Raw genomic sequence first — 17836 nt, 5'->3', positions numbered from 1 at the left:
ATTATCTGCACGTATCTACATCAGAGTTGGTCATGTGATACCCTCCAGATGTTGTTGAACTCTTAACTCTCATTGGCTCCAGCCAGCATTTTCAATGTGCAAGGATTATAGGAGTTGCATACCCTTCAACTTACAGATACTAGGCTGGATACAGAACCGTGGTTCCCAACGTGGGGCACACACCCCACAGCAGGGCAATTTGATTTTTAAGGGGGGCAATTTAAGAATGCGTTATTAACAGTTAATGTCCTTCTATGCTTCCTCCACGTGAATAGGAGTTCACTTTTTGAATAGTAATAATTATACATCACAGGGGAACATCAGGGTTTTAGAGATACTTAGGTGTGGCATGGCCAATAAAAGGTTGAGAACCACTGGTATAGAACATGAAATACACCACAACAGAACAATGAAATTCAGAGCAAAGTCAGCTCAAAAAGCAGAGGAGGCTAAACAACCATCAGCTAAACCAACAACTATTGGGGGGGGGGGATTAATTTGGCACTAGAGTGATGACAACATTGATGCCAGTCAGACTTGTGGGAGGAGGGCATTCCACAGCTGAAGGCTCTTAGTTTGGACACGCATTAAATTAAAACACGTAGCCACTGAGGATAGCTCTGAATATTGGCCAGTACCCAGAGATTTCTGTGTAGGAGCAGAAAGTACTTACCTGTGTGAGCTGGTGCTGGGGAAGGGAAGTATCCTCTCCCACTGTGGCACACATTTTTTTGAAGGGTACCTCAACGCCTAGGAGCAGATTTTCAGGGGAGGTGAACAGCTCTGGATGTGGAACTTCTGCAGGTAGAATCTAGGTTATTGCAGGGATGGGGGGAGTCCACCAAGCTTTTCAGAGGTGTCTATTGTAAACTTCCCATCTTTGCAAACACATGTTATATGTTCTGTACTATCGTATGTCAATCTGCTTTTTTCTTTTCTGCCCCTCAGATTATGCCACAGGGCTCACAGTGATGCCAATATCATTTCAATAGCAGTAGACAAATCCATCTACTTGGCGAAGAAAAATAGCTATTTTGTGGAAGTTTGGGATAAAAAGACAGAGAAGCTTTGTGAACTAATCGACTGCATGCATTTTCTAAAGTGAGTGTTTGATATTTTGTGTACAGCTGTCACAGAGAAGTCAGGGATATCATGGGTGGTTAAGCTGATTTTAAAAATGTGTTCCACAAGCAAAGCTTTAATAGTAAAAAATAAATAACAAGGCTTCCAGAAAACCTGTTTGTCCTGATTGCACAGAGGTTATACAGTGTGGTAGTTATCTGATACATTCCTATGCTTTCCCCCATCATTTTTCTTACTGTAATATATTTGCCCATTTAAAGTGGATTTGTAGCTCAAAAGTGCGGTAGAGATTTTACTATGTAATACAATGCACAAACTTTTCTTGTAGGTTTATTATGAAGGCACACTTTATTGCAAGAAGCACATATGTTGGCAACTACTCAAACTGGGCAGTTGTTCTCACAGGCAGGAAGTGACCAGAGATTGCTAGGCGTCTGCTTTTAGTATTCTAAATGATAGTGCAAAGAGAATAGGAAGTCGGTGTAGCTTAAAGCATTTCTGTCCTTCTTTCCGTTAAACAAATGGCCGCTTAATGAGATGCTTATGTGAAAATATACGGGAAACGAAAGGAAAGGCATGACCCATTGCAACGTTAACATACAATGGTATCATATTGTTTTAGGGAGGAGGTGCCAAACCTGAATAAAGAATCAAAACAAGAAGTTGCTATTTTGGGAAGAGTGAAGAGCATCTGCCTGCAGAAGAATACAGCCCTTTGGGTTGGCACAGGGGGAGGACATATCTTACTGCTTGACCTCTCAACTCGTCGGCCCATAAGAATAATAAGGGATTTCTGTGATTCTGTTAGATTCATGATGACAGCCCAGTTAGGTAAGTGAAGGCTTCACAGGAAATCATCATGGTCCCAGGAATGAAATGTATTTATGTATGGCTTATCCTTTGCTTCCTTCAAGGAACCGAGCACACATGTTTACCATTTTCATTTTTACTTTACACACATATGTGTGCAGTTTTTAACATCTGATCCATGACCATTTTGAACCATTTCGAAAGTAGTGCAGCACATCTACCCTCTTATACCTTTTTCACTAACCTCCGTTATTAAAATTAATGTGTGTTAGTTGAGCAAGACCACTTTGCTTATGGGAAACGCATCTGCAGTCTCCAGTTCCCAAGTTAGATATTCATAAAGACCTTTTTCATTGCTCTACACACATGGTTCTTACAGTGTCATACTATACATGTCTATTCAAAAGTAAGTATTGTTTTCGGTGGAATTTACTCCCGGGTAAGTGTTTAGGCTCAAAACGTAAAGTCTAAACATTAACTGCAGTTGGTAAGGCTTACTATGGCTTGCTGCATAAGCTAAAAGTCGAGCTCCGAAGTCTCCTCCTCTTGTTTGTAAAAACTTGAGTATGGAATTTAGAGCAATAGTACTATTTGTCATAATTCTACAATACATGCTGTAGTTTATTTCTGCCCTCTGCACTTTCTTGATTGTTTATTTTCTTGGCAGTCTTCCTCAAGTGCAGCCTTAAATTATAATACTTTGTCAAAGTACAGGGGCTGAATCTAAAGAAGCCTCAGTTTGCTCCTGCTTACACAAAGAAACTTTCCTGCTTTCCTCCAAAAGCCCCTGTCAAAGGTTTGGGGGTGGCATTAGAGACTACAGTCAAAGGGATAGGACAGGGGTCTGCATCCTTTAAGACAAAAAGAGCCACTTGGACCCGTTTCCGAAGGGGAAAAAAAACTGGGAGCCGCAAAACAAGCCAAATGTAAATAACCACACATTCTTCCCCTTCCCCCATTCTCTCTCTTTTCCCTGAGTCTATTTCAGATAGCAAAGAGGGGTATGGTACCTCTCATATCCATTTTTTGCAAAGCACCATGTGCATAGAGGGCATTATACAAATTAATACATAGAAAAGTGTCTGTCCCTCCCTGCAGTTCAATTCCCTCTCTTTTTACTAACAGTACATATCCATTCCTTCTGCTGGTGCAACTTTCTCATCATTTCTACATAGCAGCATTTATAAACCAGTGCCAGAGAAACTGGGTGAAAGGAAGGTGAGAGGGAAGAGATATGAATATTTATATGTGTATATGTATACATACATACACCTACACAATTACAGGTTTGAAGCCCACTTAAAATAAGCAAAGGAATCTGTAGTGCTTTCCATGGGATCCGGGGACATGCCAGCTAATACTCTTCCCTTTCTTCTTCATTTGCTTGTCTCTGCAGCAAATCTTGAGGGGGAAGGGAGAAGGGCAGGAATTGCATAGGCACAAGAGAACGGGGGAAATCCCGCATGCAGGATTTTGGTGCCTAACAGCCCCCCTCCCTCTGCAACTGCTCTCGTGCTCCCCCGCCTCTCCTGCTGGCTACCTCTGGACCCCCTCCTCATCACTGACGTTATTCACCCCTTCCTCCCTGACAGGGAGGGCGGGCCCATTTTGTGGTTCACCTCAGGTGCTCTCCCTCAACTCGGCAGCCACTCAGAAGCAAGGCACGGAAAAGGATCCCGAAGCACCACCGCCACCCCTCTCTCTCTCTCTCTCTCTCTCTCTCTCTCTCTCTCTCACACACACACACACACACACACACCCCGCCCTGCCCTGCCCTGCCATCTCCAGCGCGCGCGCTCTCTCCCCCTCGCCTCAGGTGCCTCACGCGCGGGGCTAAGGAGAGCGTGGCCTGGGTGGGCGGGGGAAGCTATGAGCCGTGAAGCCGCCTGGCAGAACTTCCCTCCGGCGGCAGAAGCAGCAGCAGCAGCCCTTCTCTGGCCGCCGCCGCCTCCTCCATCCCAGCAGCCGCCGCCTCTCGAGCTCCGCTGCCGCCGCTGCCTTGCTTTGCCCTGCTCGGCTGCCCAGCTCCATCCCCCTCCTCTTTCTGGCGCTTCTGCTTTTCTGCTCAGGGTCCCCGAGGATCTGCGGAGCCGCGGCAAAGGTGCAAAAGAGCCGCATGCGGCTCCGGAGCCGCGGGTTGCCGACCTCTGGGATAGGACAATCCCTGCCGCTGCTGCCAATGCACGCATTGAGATACTTTCCATTTGCACACAGAGGGTGGGGCTGGATCCAAGCCGATGTACTTTTAATACTGAAACTGATTCGTTACTAATTAAAGTTTAACTTTGGATACTGGATTATATCTTACCTTTGTTTGTTTGGTAAAAGGGAGCCTGAAGAACGTAGTTCTGGTGTTGGGCTACTGCCATAAAGGTGAAAGCAAAGACAGCGAATACGCCACAGGTAAGGATTAGTGCCTTCTGTATTAAACATTTTAAAGGGAATCTGTACAGCTTTTGTGAGATCATGCCATGATAATATTTTCACCGCTGTTTATTCACTCTTCTGCTCCTGCTGACTCTTGGCAAGTTTATGTTACACGGCGTCAGTCATACACAACAGAATGTGATAATACACAATAGAAAGCCCCACATAGTCTTTCCGGGGACCATTTCTGTCTACCCAAAGTTTTAATATGCCACATAGCATGCTGATTAACTAGGAGTGCGGACCTTTGCAGACTTATTTCCAGGTAAGTGTTTAGGATTGCAGTTTACTGCTTAACTTGTTGACTAAAGCATTCTGATGGATAGCTATTGTTAGGTCCACCAGTCAAAGACCAAGGTCCAGTTCAGATGTAATGGGAAACCTTGGTTTTCTGTTGTGAAGCACAATTGTGCAGGGCTCTTCATACATGTTTCACTGCTCTTCAGTGAATCAAAAAAGGGGATCTAAAGGTCTCACTTCTGCTTTGAAACTTATCTCTGTTCTTGATTATGTCCAAATTCAGGCTTTGTTTATAAAAGGCACAGAACAGGAGACTGTGGTTTTCCATTATGTTTGAATCAGGCGTAAATAACCACATACAGTATAAAGTGCCCTTGTGAGGTTGTAGGTCCATCCAGCCCAGAACTCGGCAAATTCCTTCACAGAATAACCTGATACACACCTCTTGGACTAGTGCAGATCAGAACATGGCTTTGCCCTTGTCTGAATATTGTGATGCAGTTCATGTAAGCATGCAAGATGCTCTTTTAAATAATTGCTTTGAGAAGATTTTAATTTAAATGTTCACAAATTAATGCAAAAATCAAATGGAATTGTGGGTAAAAGCACACAAAAGTGATTCAGGCCATAAATGCAGAGTTGCCCATTACTGCTCCCAGGCCTCAGGAGGCAGAGGTCTTTCCTACCTTCTGCATGCAACCACGTAAAAGGTTGGATCTGCCTGGTTAAAAGGACTTTTCTCATGTGAGGCAACCATGATTAGTATTTCACTTGCAGATACCATAGAACTCTGAGATCAGGAATCCCACTCACGTATGGGTCTCATATATGCAAGATTTTCCTTTCTTAACCAGACTGATGAAAAATAAGCTTGGAGATAAATTTTGCCCACATGAGTCTGCTGCCATTATGGCTAGCTTGTCCCTTTCTCACACTTGGGCTACATGGGAACTGTGGTTTACCTATCACAGAGCTACATTTCCCAGTACCCTTTGCAAACGACTGTATCCAGGAATTTTTGCAGAACTGAGGCTGGGTACACAACGTACATTTAAACCACATATTGCTAGCCATTAACAATGCAATCCTATGCCTGTCTACTCAGAAGTAATCTTATTGAGTTTGATGGCACTTTCCCCCCAGTTGTGTGCATAGGATTTCTGCCCAAGTGACTGTTTCAGCTCCTATTTCTAAAGTTTCTAAAGTCCTATTTCTAAGTTGCCCAACAGCTGGAAAAATGCTTGAGATATATTTCCTGATTAATATCTTCAACCATATTTGCCTCAATTTGTTCACAGGAATACAGTCATGTTTGACTATATGGGACATTAATCTGCCACATGAAGTGCAAAACCTGAGAAAACATATTGAGCTGAGACAAGAGTTAGCAGAAAAAATGAAGAGCATTTCTTTGGATTAACTGGCTATGAAAACACGTATCTCACTGGGCTCATACAGGAGGTTTCTGTTCTAGCTCCATTGAAATATGCAATGTAAATATTTCCCAGGATGCATCAGCATCAGTTTTGTTGAAAATATAGAGAATATTATTGACTGGGCAGTGCCTTAATTTTCCAGTGGTGAAAGGTACGTAGGAAACCCAGCTGTAACATGTAACCTGAACTCCTTTCATCTGGTTTTCAATGTCTTTTATACCACTCCACGTTTAGAGTAATTCCACTATCCCATGCTGTATTTATGTATGTATATTTAATCAAGCAATATTTTTATACTTCGTAACTTTTTGAAGCATTATGATATAAATAAAGGCATGTTATAGAGCAGGGGTCGGCAACCTAAGGCCCTTGGGCCAAAAGTGGCCCATGGGGTCATTTTACCGGCCCACGAGCCACCCCCGAGCAAAGCTACCTGCTTGGTGAGTCCTTGCACGCTGCGCTAAACTGGCGCGGCGCAGAGACTCACTTCGGCGACGCCGAAAATCACAGATGCCAGTGCCGGAAATCGCTGTCAGAATAACTTCATTGGACACAACCACATGCCAGGTCAGCACTAAGTCCAACTGAATTAAATGGAATTTACTCTATGGTAAATGGGGGCTAGCCCAGCTTTGGTCCTGTTGAGATCAATTCAACTTACATAATCCTGTTTGCATCCAACCTGTTTAAAGCACTTTAGATTGCTATTGTTGTGAATGTAATTATGATTTCATGGCGTCATTTCAGTTTGTGGGGCATTGTATCCAATGGAATGGGTGTTCACTCTGTCGCGAGACACTAGACAAGAGCAGACTTGCAGGAAGTTGGCTGGACTCCCTCGGTTTTTCCTCTTGTCTAGACACACACAGTACGTTCTCCTGACTCAGCTAAGTTTTTTACTAGATTATGAACCGCCTTTTTTTCTTAAGATTTCCTTTAACGTTGTTTTTGTTCTACAGTTTTTGTTCTACAGTTCTTTGTCCGCACGTTGTGGTTTTTTCCACGAAAAAAGAAAACCCTTTCCATTGCTCTTTAAGTTTGGTCATCCCACTTATTTGCTTATTTAAAAACAGTTTGGCCACCTCCTCCCAGTTTGCTGTTTTGACACTGGCAACGGAGTGAGCGTTCCTATTACATCCCTGCCGGTTCGCTTTGGCAGAGACATAGTGCCTGCCCCTTGTCCTTATCTTCCTGGTCAGTGGTTGTCACAAGGAGAGTGTGTGTAGCTTCTGTTTCCCCCCATTCCAGGTCCACAGCGTGGCAAATGGAGTGTGTGGTGTGGTGTGAAGCTTTTGCCTGCCTTTTCTCCTGGTCCACGGTGTGGCAAATGGAGTTGAGTATTTATTTGGTGAAAATTTGAGTCTGTCTCTGTGTGCGCGCACGTGCACGCACGGATGCCTCTTTGCTGTTTTAATGGCTGCTATGGAGGACACTTGTGGCTTAAGCCGCCCACCTCTGAAGCAAAGCAAAAACTGAAGCACTTAATGTCCTATAAAGCCGGAGGATGTGCTAAGACTGCTCCCACAGCTCTTCCAAGGAAGCGTCTTTCTTCCATAATTTTACCCCAGTCCCAGGCTCACAATACAGAGCAGGCATCAGCTCCTAAAAGTGCTTCCACTCAGTTGAATGCTCAGACTATACCACCACCTGCTGATTTTATTACAGAAATTTCTAGGGAAGGGGGAAGTAGGCAGGTGTTTTTTTTCTCTTTAGGGACTCCGTCAGTACTTTCTGCTTGGTGAATCCAGAAAAATGAGGGAGTCCAGCCGACTTCCCACAAGTCTTTGCTCCAGTCTAGTGTCTCCTTTGGATGCAACGCCCCCCTCTCAAAACGATACTTCAGATGAGATCAATTGTTCTTTCTCTGTTGAATGCCAGTAGCATATTCCTTCCCCTTTCCCACATTCTCCCTTGGCAAAATTGTATTTAATTCTGATATTCCAGGAGATGTTCTGTTTGCCCTTTCACACCATTCACCTTTCCCTTCTAACAAGCTGGAATTATAGTGGGAATGTAAAGCAAGGTGATTTAAGGCGGTTGCTGATGACCCGAAGGGGTTTGATTAGGACCCTCTTCACATGACAGAGGCAGGAGAGGAAAAAACTCCATCAACGGAGTGATGGCTCCTTACAGGATGAGTAAGTTACCACTCCAATGTGTCCAGAATCTTAATTTTACTACTCTGTTCCACAAGGTCATGTCTACTTTAGGTTTGGCTTCACAGAAAGACAAATCTGCTGAGACCTCAACTACTAGTGATATTTCTTTACTGACTGATAGCCGATAACAGGCCATTTAAAGAGACTGAGCTGGATGTTCCTTTGCAGTTTAGAAAGGGCACCAATTTGGCAGATAAGATTTATTTTCTGGAGACTGATTTCACGGCTTATATTAAGACTCTTCCTGTGGACTGTCCGGATGCCATTCTTTCCTCTTGCAATTTATTGCCTCAGGAGGTTGATGCTCAACTGAAGGATATGACAGATAGGCATTTGGATTTTGCCTTGCGTAAGGTGCATGAGGCCACAGCATTGTCTATGCAGGCGGCTTGCCCAGCTGCCTTTTGTGCAAGGGCATGCATGGTTTGGTTGGAGGACTTGCTGCAAAATCCACCGCAGGATATTGTGAGGCTGAGGCAGACCTTAAATAAATCACTGAAGGCGCAAGCCTTTATGGCTCATGCTACCTTGGGTGTGCCTCAGTTTTCTGCCAGGGCAATGTTGGCTCAAGTCGAGGCACGCCAAACTTTGTGGTTAAAAAATTGGTGGGCGGATGCAGCATCAGAAGTCAATTTGGCCACCGTCCGATTTGTCACTGGTTTGGGGATGGGTCCCTGAAGGATGTGCTTATTGCATCTAAAGATAAAAGAAAGGTGCTGATGACAGTGGCGGAGCAAGCTGATCGCGTGACTGCGACGGCACACGTGCCCTGTGCCCGGGGGTGCGGGCACCCACCCACATGGGCACCACGGGGCCACTGAGGAGTCTGCCTGCCTCTTCCCACTCAGCGCGGAGCATGCGGGCGCCCAAGCCACCGCGTCACTCCCAGGAGGGGCGTGTGGCTCAGGTGCGCTGCAGGCCCCGCGGTGAATGCCACCCACCATTTTGTCACCCCCCTCAGTGGGGACACCTGGGGCAGACCGCACCTACTGCACCCGCCTTGCTACGCCCCTGGCTGATGAGTCAGAAGGAGGATAGGAGGTATGCCAGGCGTTACTCCCCAGTCCTTTTGCACCTTTCGTAACCAATTCAGGCAAAGGGACTTTAGGTTTAGACCACAGAGGTTTAAGCCTAGATTCTATTTTTTATTATTATCAAGTTCTTTTTTGCATACATCCTTATACATTTTCCATCCTTAATTTGAACTATACCTAGGAATAAACAGTTATGAAAGAAATAAAGAAAAAATTACGTAGCCACTAGATTCTATGCTAGACAGGGTTCCCAGCGTTTCCCAAGCGCTGCTGGTTCCAAGTCCCCCAAGAACCATAACCAATGGTGGGACAGCCAGCCAAGTGAGGGGTTGACTGCAAAAAAATTATTTGTGCTTGGGTGGAGGAGGCAAAAAAACTGCTTGGGGTGGCTGGGTGGAATGGAACAGAAGATAGTTTAATAAAAATGCTAGTTTTGAGGGCTGGCAATGAGGGGTTGTGGCCTTCTCTTTTGATGTCCTAGGATGGTGCGTTCTCATTTCTGACTTACAAGACCAGTGCTTTAGGTTATTTAAGCTATTGGGCTGGTTATCATTTAAGGAGTTTGTTTTTTATTATAATGGCTATAGGTATGAGGAGAAGAAAGATTGTGAAGTAGAATGTTGAAACTAATTGGCCGATAATCATGAATGGGTCTTCTCCGGGTTGGCCCCCAATTTATGTTAAAATGGTGATGTCTGAGATTAAAAGTCAGAATAGTATCTGGGACAGTGGACGCTAACAGTAGGTGTGTTGTTTTGATAGATGAGTTATTGGCATAATAAGTAGGATGAGGATTGAAAATGACTAGGACACCACCCAGTTTTTTAGGGACTGAGTGAAGAATGGCATGGGTGCTAAAGACTGATTAACTATGGTGGACGATGAAGCCACTGGATTGGGTAATTTCTCACCACGTGACTGAGGCAGGAGCAAAGAATTGTGGGAGGCAGGCTGAATCTCCTCAGTTTTTTCCTCCTGCCTTGATGGAGCAGTTCGTCGTCCCCCCCCCCCCCCGGCATAAAACTTAATGCAAGTCCCCCATCCAGCTTCATTCCATCTCCAATTCCAAAGCCCCCAGAGAGTTGAGCAGCAGTTGAGGCTTGCATGCCTCACCTACTAAACATGGGGGCCATTGGTACCCTCCCAGCAGAGGGTGCTACCAATTTCAAGGACTTTACTCAATCTTTGTGGTTCCAAACAAAAGGCCACAAGTTGTAGAGGCCAGTGTTGGATCTCAGATTCCCCAATCTCTGGATAGTTTACAAGAAGTTCAGGATGCGCCCCATTCGACTCATCAGCAACCTATTAAAGCGCCACTTCGGGTAAGACCAATTGTCCTTTCTCATATAATGTCTTATACTTTTAAACTTCTTTTCTCTTTAAATAAAATAATGTGCTACCATTTTCTGTTTTTTGTCTATTTGTAATGTTGTGGCTACATGCAGATTCAGGATTGTGAAGTTCTCTGCTTTAACACATTCTTGTTGATATACCACAAATTTTCTGTGTATATACGAATGTATAATTTGCAGACTGTACATGACCTTTATGTAATAAAAATAAACATTTTTTTTAACTTTCACACAAATTTCATTTTATAAGTCTTTTGACAGATGCTACACATAACTTTAAGCTGAGTGAAGTTTTCTGTTGAAATCAGATTGTTCTTAGTAATTAATCAGTTACATTAATGAGATAATGTATGTGTATATCACTTGAAATATGTGTAAAAATTTATTCATTACGTATGATGTATCTGAAATGAGGTGAATTGGAGTAATCAAATTACGATGCCAGTAATCCCCTCCCCCAAATACGATCAGGACCTCCACAAAGCCACACATACAGTTGCTTCCTTTGGGGAACTCTGATGATGGAAGCACGGACAGGAAGCCTTGCTTCTCCCCTAAACTGCTCTCATCACAGATTCTTTTCCAGATTTATAAACTGCCTTACAGCTAGAAGCTGCTGGCATGGTATTCAGGAAGATAAAATACAAAAGATTAAGCTCCAGTCAAGTAATATACAAAATGTATATGTTAGGGTAAAGTGTGCCTAAAACACATAAATTAGTGCAAATAGCATACGCAAAATAGCCTACTGACTGTATTCTAATTATCTTGGCAAATGTGCACAAGTCCCTTTGAAACTATCAAGAGCTCCTATGAAAGGGCTTCAGGAATTTGGAAGGGACTACTGCAACCCCAGAGTCAGCCATGACTGGACCTAATGATCAGGGGTCCCTTTACCTTTACCTTTTTACAGGTTCTCTCCAGCTATAGCCCCTCATTGGCCGTGCTGGCTGGGCTAATGGGAGTTGGAGTCAAAATATCTGGAGGGCTCTGTGTTGACTACATATATTGGATACAGAGGGTCTTTGCTTTAATTCTCAACATCTCCCGCTAAATTTTTTGTTGTAGGTCAAGCAACGATTACATCAAACATTTAAAGAAGTTGCTGGACCGTATTGATCTAACTACCCACAAGCAAGCTTCATGTGATCACACAGAGGTTCAGTACTTGAAAAAGAGCTTTAAAAAGTGCTCTCCTGGCAAGGACAAGTTCTGGAAAGTGACAGGCCCATGTTCTGATTGGCATTTTTATTCTGTACTTGTTTATTGGACTTCCTAGATTGTCGATGCTCAAATAATGACAGGAGCAAAGGGACACTGGTAATAGCATTTTGCCAACTTGTGACAGAACAGTGATGAATCAGAAGCAGCTGTGTACTCATTGAGATTGTCCCAAGAAGTAACAGCGCCAACCTTACAGGTTCTAGTTGAACTTTGTAGGGGAGATCCCAGTTTTTCCTTTAGGCAAATTAGCTGTTTATTCAGCTATCACTATTGTGGATATCAGCATATCAAGGAAATAAGACAGAAAAACAAGAGCAAGTAGTAGATTATAAAAAGCCAGATGATGATGGAAATATTAATCTTGAGTGGCAACCACAAGTCACCATTATGAAATGGACAGTGCTGTACTAAATTCTGATGTTCGACATTTATGTCAAAGGTAAGGGAATTTCATTAAGACATTTTGGGAGGGTGCTTCATTTTCCTTTTCCACCCTTCAGATGTTAATGCTTACATAGCATAAGGCAATCATGAGTCTTACCTGTTCTCACAAATGAGAGATTCCACATGTATAAGCATAGGTTTCATATGCTTATACAAAAGTTCAGCACCACGAAAAGAGGTTTAGAATGTCCTCCATTGAGTGAGGATGAATTCCTGAACTTGCATGAAATCTTACAAGAATAGCTCAGGATACAGCTGTCGCCATTAAGTGCAACAGTAATTTTTGACACATCATGGACTGGAGCAAGTGACTTTAGCTGATTGACTGCTAGCTTGTAAAATAAGGATGTTGTGCTTGTAACAAACTATCCATATGACTCATTGAGTACCATCTTGTTTTAAGATGAGAGCCAAACCATATAAATAGTTGTACATGGAAGTGGGGTAGGGGGGATGTGTTAATTCAGCAAAGGCTAAGCATGTTTGGTGATTATTGAATAGTGACTGTTGTGGTAGCAGAGACAGAAAATCAGGTGGGAGTACAGGCAGAATAGAATATCCTGGAGTGGGGAGTAACTGACTTACTGGAACACTGAGCATCATCAGAAGTCAACATTGCAATATTTTGTTGCAACTCAGTCATTTACATCAGGTATCATAGGTACCGCTATGGCGGGAAGGTAAATGGTGTTTCCGTGCGCTGCTCTGGTTCGCCAGAAGCGGCTTAGTCATGCTGGCCACATGACCCGGAAGCTGTACGCTGGCTCCCTCGGCCAATAAAGCGAGATGAGCGCCGCAATCCCAGAGTCGGTCACGACTGAACCTAATGGTCAGGGGTCCATTTACCTTTACCTTATCAGTATCAAGAGCCAGCATGTGTGTGTTTTTCTCTTTTTAAGTACAATTTCAGAATGGTACCCTTGTTTTAGAAGATGGAAAGTACATGCTTATTAAAGATCCTGGAAGCTCTCAGTGTGAAACTGACAAGCAACCATACACAGTGCACACAGTTGGGCTGTACTTGATAATCAAATACATACATGGAATAACATTGATCTGGGACATAAATACCAAAGTTTCTATTATAATGGAGCCAAACTGGAAGGTAAGCACAATGTAGATAATTTAAACACTTAACTATTTTTACTTAAGAATTTTGTTTAACAGTAAATTGTGCTTGAGCATATCCCTGGCAATAATAATGCAAGCAGAACCCTGCTTTTTATATTGTTACATCAGCTTCTTACATCATCTTCATTAGTGTTATTACCCCAACAACATATGTAACCTATAGATTAGGCTTCCTCAACCTCGACCCTCCAGATGTTTTGAGAATACAATTCCCATCCTGACCACTGGTCCTGCTAGCTAGGGATCATGGGAGTTGTAGGCCAAAAACATCTGGAGGGCTGAGGTTGAGGAAGCCTGCTATAGATTCTTATTTATACCTCAGGAGCAGACCAGAAGTGAGCAGTTCCCTCTCTGGTCCACACAGAGGGCCTGCCCCCAAGGAAACCTACTGGTGTGGCCAATTCCCTCCCGGGATAGGGCTCAGGATGCAGCACAGCCAAGCCTACGAGGTGCCTCACCATATCTTTCTGCTTGCAATACCGAGACAACTATGTGGCCTTTGTGGAAATCGCAGTGGAAATCTTCAGGACAAATTCACCACTAGGCATGGTTCACTAGCCACCAGACCAATGGAGTTTGGCAACAGTTGAAAGACAAGCTTTGCATGTTGGGACACAATAGCCGAGATGTGCCCATGCGATGCAAATGCATACTGCAAAGAGTGGGCTGAGAAAAAAATGCAAAATTATTAGAGGCTGTGGGTTCGGAGCCTGCCACAGCCAGGTAGGCCTTTGGAAATAAGATTTGCTCAACACTTTTATGCATAAAATCCCTGACAATACTTTGGGGTGGTTTAGACAATAGCCTCGTAAGGCCCTATATGAGGCAGCTGCTATGTTTCAGTCTAACCTACCTCACAAGCATATTAGTAGTAGTAGTAAGCATAGTAGTAGTAGTAAATAATAATAATAATAATAATAGTAATAATAATAATAATAATAATATTTTTTATTATTTATACCCCACCCAATCTGGCTTGGTCATATGGTGGAGAGCAGACACATTTCCAACGCCATGCTGGGCAGCGGATCTTGGCGCCTGGCTAAGCAGTGGAACCACAGACCTGCACCCTAACAATAATGGTAGTTCAACAACACCTTCTCCTTGGGTTGACCCCACTCCATTTCACAAGGCTTGCATCGAAGAAGCTTGTGCCTGCACCATGGGCTCTGTACTGCTGTTGCGATATACGCAGAGGCATGTGCAGCAACTGGCATCTGTGTACAGTGGCGTACCCTAGAACTTTGCCGTAAGTGAAACATCTACTAATTCACATGAACGGTTTCACATAGTTTCCCATAGTGTTTCAGACAGGGCTTCACATGAACTGTTTCAGATAGTGTTTCAGACAGGGCTGGTGAGCTTGTCTCTCTCCAAATGTTATTGGGATGCAGTTCCCATCATCCCTGACCATTGGCTATCGGAGCTGAAGTGTATCAGCATCTAGAGGACCACAAGTTCCCCATCCCTGCGCTAAATAATCTCTGCTTCTCTTAAAACAGGGTGGGCCTTAAAGTGCACTCCCAGAGGTCAAGGCAAGGGTGGATTCAGCTGTAGCACCCATCAGTTGGTGGCTGGGGAAAGCAAAGCCATCCATCAGAGTCCCCTTGGCTGGCAAGCAGCAGTCCTCCAGAGACAAAATCATAAACCTGTAACACAGACTGGGGAAACATGAGACATGTATCTGCTTAATATGGCCATTTTTGGGAAGCACCAAAAACAAAAGGCGAAGATAAAGGGGAACAGGGGCTTTTAAGAACACTGAAATGGGTTTGGAAGTTACTAGAGTGTACAGATTCTGAGGCCTCATTCACAGCATGCATTTAAAGCTCCAGGATACCACTTTACAACAGTCACAGCTCCACAAAAATAATTCTAGGACCTGTAGTTTGTTAAGGGTGCTGAGAGTTGTTAGGAAACCCCTATACTCTCCCCCCCCCAGAGCTACAATTCCCTAGGAGGAGGGATTGATGATTAAACCACTCTGGGACCAGTTGCCTGAATGTCCTTTATACCTTCTCCATCCCGGTTATTATCTTTATCACAGAAATTCTACCCAGCAAAGACAGTTTTAGTTTTTCCCGTCTTAACATATCCTTTTTTATTTTCACCCACGTCATAACAAAATTATTTTGAAACAACATACAATTCATATTAGTCATAGTAATACCAAAATACTCTATTTTTACCCTTTTAAATCCAGTCTTTTGCTCTGCTATATTCATTTTGGTTTTCTGATGGTTAACCTTAAAACCTGCTAGCATGCCAGATTCATTTATCAAAAAATCTTCCTGTCCAATCTTCTTTATTTTCCAGACCATGTGTCCTCTCTCATCACTTATAATCTATTGTCATGTCTATAGTCTGGTATTAACACAGTTCATAATGTTGGAAATTTATGTCCAGTCTCCTCGTAGTCTGTAATCCATTTTAGAAAAGGAATTTCAAGCATTACACAAACGTCCAGGTTTCCTTTAATAGACCTCACTTTGAGGCTGTATTATGAATCTGCAGCTTTCTGCTGGCTGAAAGATTGGCTTCTTCTTGAGAACACTGATGTCCTGGATCTGGAAGGGTTTAACAATGCCTTTGGATGGCATGCATATTTGTGGTACGACAAGGTAAAAATCCATAAGGCTTTTAAGAACCATATTGTCAGGAAAGCAGTGTTTAATGTCTGGATAAAATACAAAGACCTATTAGAAAACAGGACCCCAAGGTGGCTATCACCAATGGAAGCCAAGGCTCAGAAAAGACTCAATATGGAGGCCAAATGGCCGAAATATTGGGAAATACTAGAAAGAGAAGGAGATACTTGGAGATTGCAGAGTTTTGAGAAATCAAAGGATAAAGTGCGAGATTGGTTACACTATGCTCAGATCAGGGAGGTCTTTAATTTGGATAAAAAACAGGCTTCCAGGTGGAAAAATCGAAATTGGAAACAGAACTGTTAGAATCTAAGACTAAGGTACTTTCAAAAATGTATAACTTGCTGTTGAAATGGTATACTCAGGATGAAACGGTTAAATCAGCTATGATAAAATGGGCACAGGACAATGGGCATAACATTATGTTTGCTGACTGGGAAAAGTTATGGACCGCCGGAGTGAAGTTCACGACATGTAATGCCTTGAAAGAAAACATTATGAAAATGATATATAGGTGGTACATGACCCCAGTCAAGCTTGCAAAAATCTATCATTTGCCCGACAATAAATGTTGGAAATGTAAGGGAACTGAAGGAACATTCTTTCACCTCTGGTGGACATGCCCAAGGGTTAAGGCCTTCTGGGAAATGATCTATAATGAGTTAAAAAAGGTATTTAAGTATACCTTCCTTAAGAAACCGGAGGCCTTCCTTTTGGGCATTGTCGGCCAAGGGGTGTTAAAGAAGGATAGAACCTTCTTTATGTATGCAACAACAGCAGCAAGAATACTTATTGCAAAGCACTGGAAGACACAGGATTTGCCCACTCTGGAAGAATGGCAGACGCAACTGATAGACTACATGGAGCTGGCTGAAATGACTGGCAGAATTCGAGACCTGGGAGAAGAGACGGTGGAAGAGGACTGGAAAAAATTTAAAGACTATTTACAAAAACATTATAAGCTGTACGAATGTTAAGAGAATGCACGATAGAAAGTGACATGGCTTCAGTAATTTAGTTGTAAGATATATGAGAATAAGTGATGTTTAAGAAAATGATGAAATTTGAAGTAATATTATGTTTAAGCTAAGCAGTTCAGTATATGATAAAAATACTTAAAGTTTGGGACATAATATTTGAGAACTACAAAATAAGAACTGAAATGAGGTAATAAATTGCTGCCTATAATTATATGATTGAGAACGCAGGAAAGAGTGATGTGAGGAAGTCCAAAGATTATGAAAATATGATTTATGGATAATTGTTTTTTTTCTTTTTTGTTGTAACCCTTTTTTCTATGTCTTTTTCTAATTTTTCTTTGTTTTTCTTTGTTTGTTGTATGGTGATGGTATTATATATGTTTGGTGGTTTGTTCTTTGTTTAAAATTTGCAATAAATATCTTTATTAAAAAAAAGACCTCACTTGTGATCCTTTTATTTCTTTAAACCAGATGGGGTAAGTGTTAAGTCCTTGCAGACTTTAAATAATAATAATAATAATAATAATAATAATAATAATAATAATAATAATAATAATAATAATAATAATGTTCCCCTCTCCTCTTCTCTCCATTTTTAATCACGGCAGGACATTCAGATTTCATCCCTCCATCTCGATAGTCTCATTCAGATTGCAGCTCACTGTCCACATTTCCTCTGGAGGCGCCTTTAATTTTGATCCAATATATCAAGAGGTGAAGGAGCTTTGCCTCTTGCAATGGCAGCCGTGGAGCCTGCCTCAGCGGCGCAGGGCATGAGACCAGCAGGAGCAGGCACAAAGACGTCCACAGGTGCCTTGTCCCCCGACTGCCTTCAGGGGTTTTTAGAGGGTTTTACAACCTCAGGTAA

At 42.8% G+C, this 17836-nt stretch overlaps 1 protein-coding gene across 1 annotated transcript in view; it reads left to right on the top strand.

Annotated features, from left to right (window-relative positions):
* Nucleotides 1-9469, top strand: part of LRRK2 (leucine rich repeat kinase 2) — an 82015-nt gene extending 72546 nt beyond the window's left edge. The window contains 4 exon segments of the mRNA XM_082239387.1: nt 949-1101; nt 1706-1914; nt 4222-4296; nt 5859-9469. Of these exon segments, the coding sequence (XP_082095513.1) occupies nt 949-1101; nt 1706-1914; nt 4222-4296; nt 5859-5980 (559 nt within the window). The 3' untranslated portion in view covers nt 5981-9469.
* The last annotated feature ends 8367 nt before the right edge of the window (nt 9470-17836 follow it).

Source organism: Podarcis vaucheri (genome assembly GCF_965113315.1).
Source record: "Podarcis vaucheri genome assembly, chromosome: 10".
In the NCBI taxonomy this organism is placed as follows: Eukaryota; Metazoa; Chordata; class Lepidosauria; order Squamata; family Lacertidae; genus Podarcis; species Podarcis vaucheri.
The sequence above is the reverse complement of the archived record's forward strand: the minus strand, read 5'-3'. Positions and strand labels throughout refer to the sequence as shown.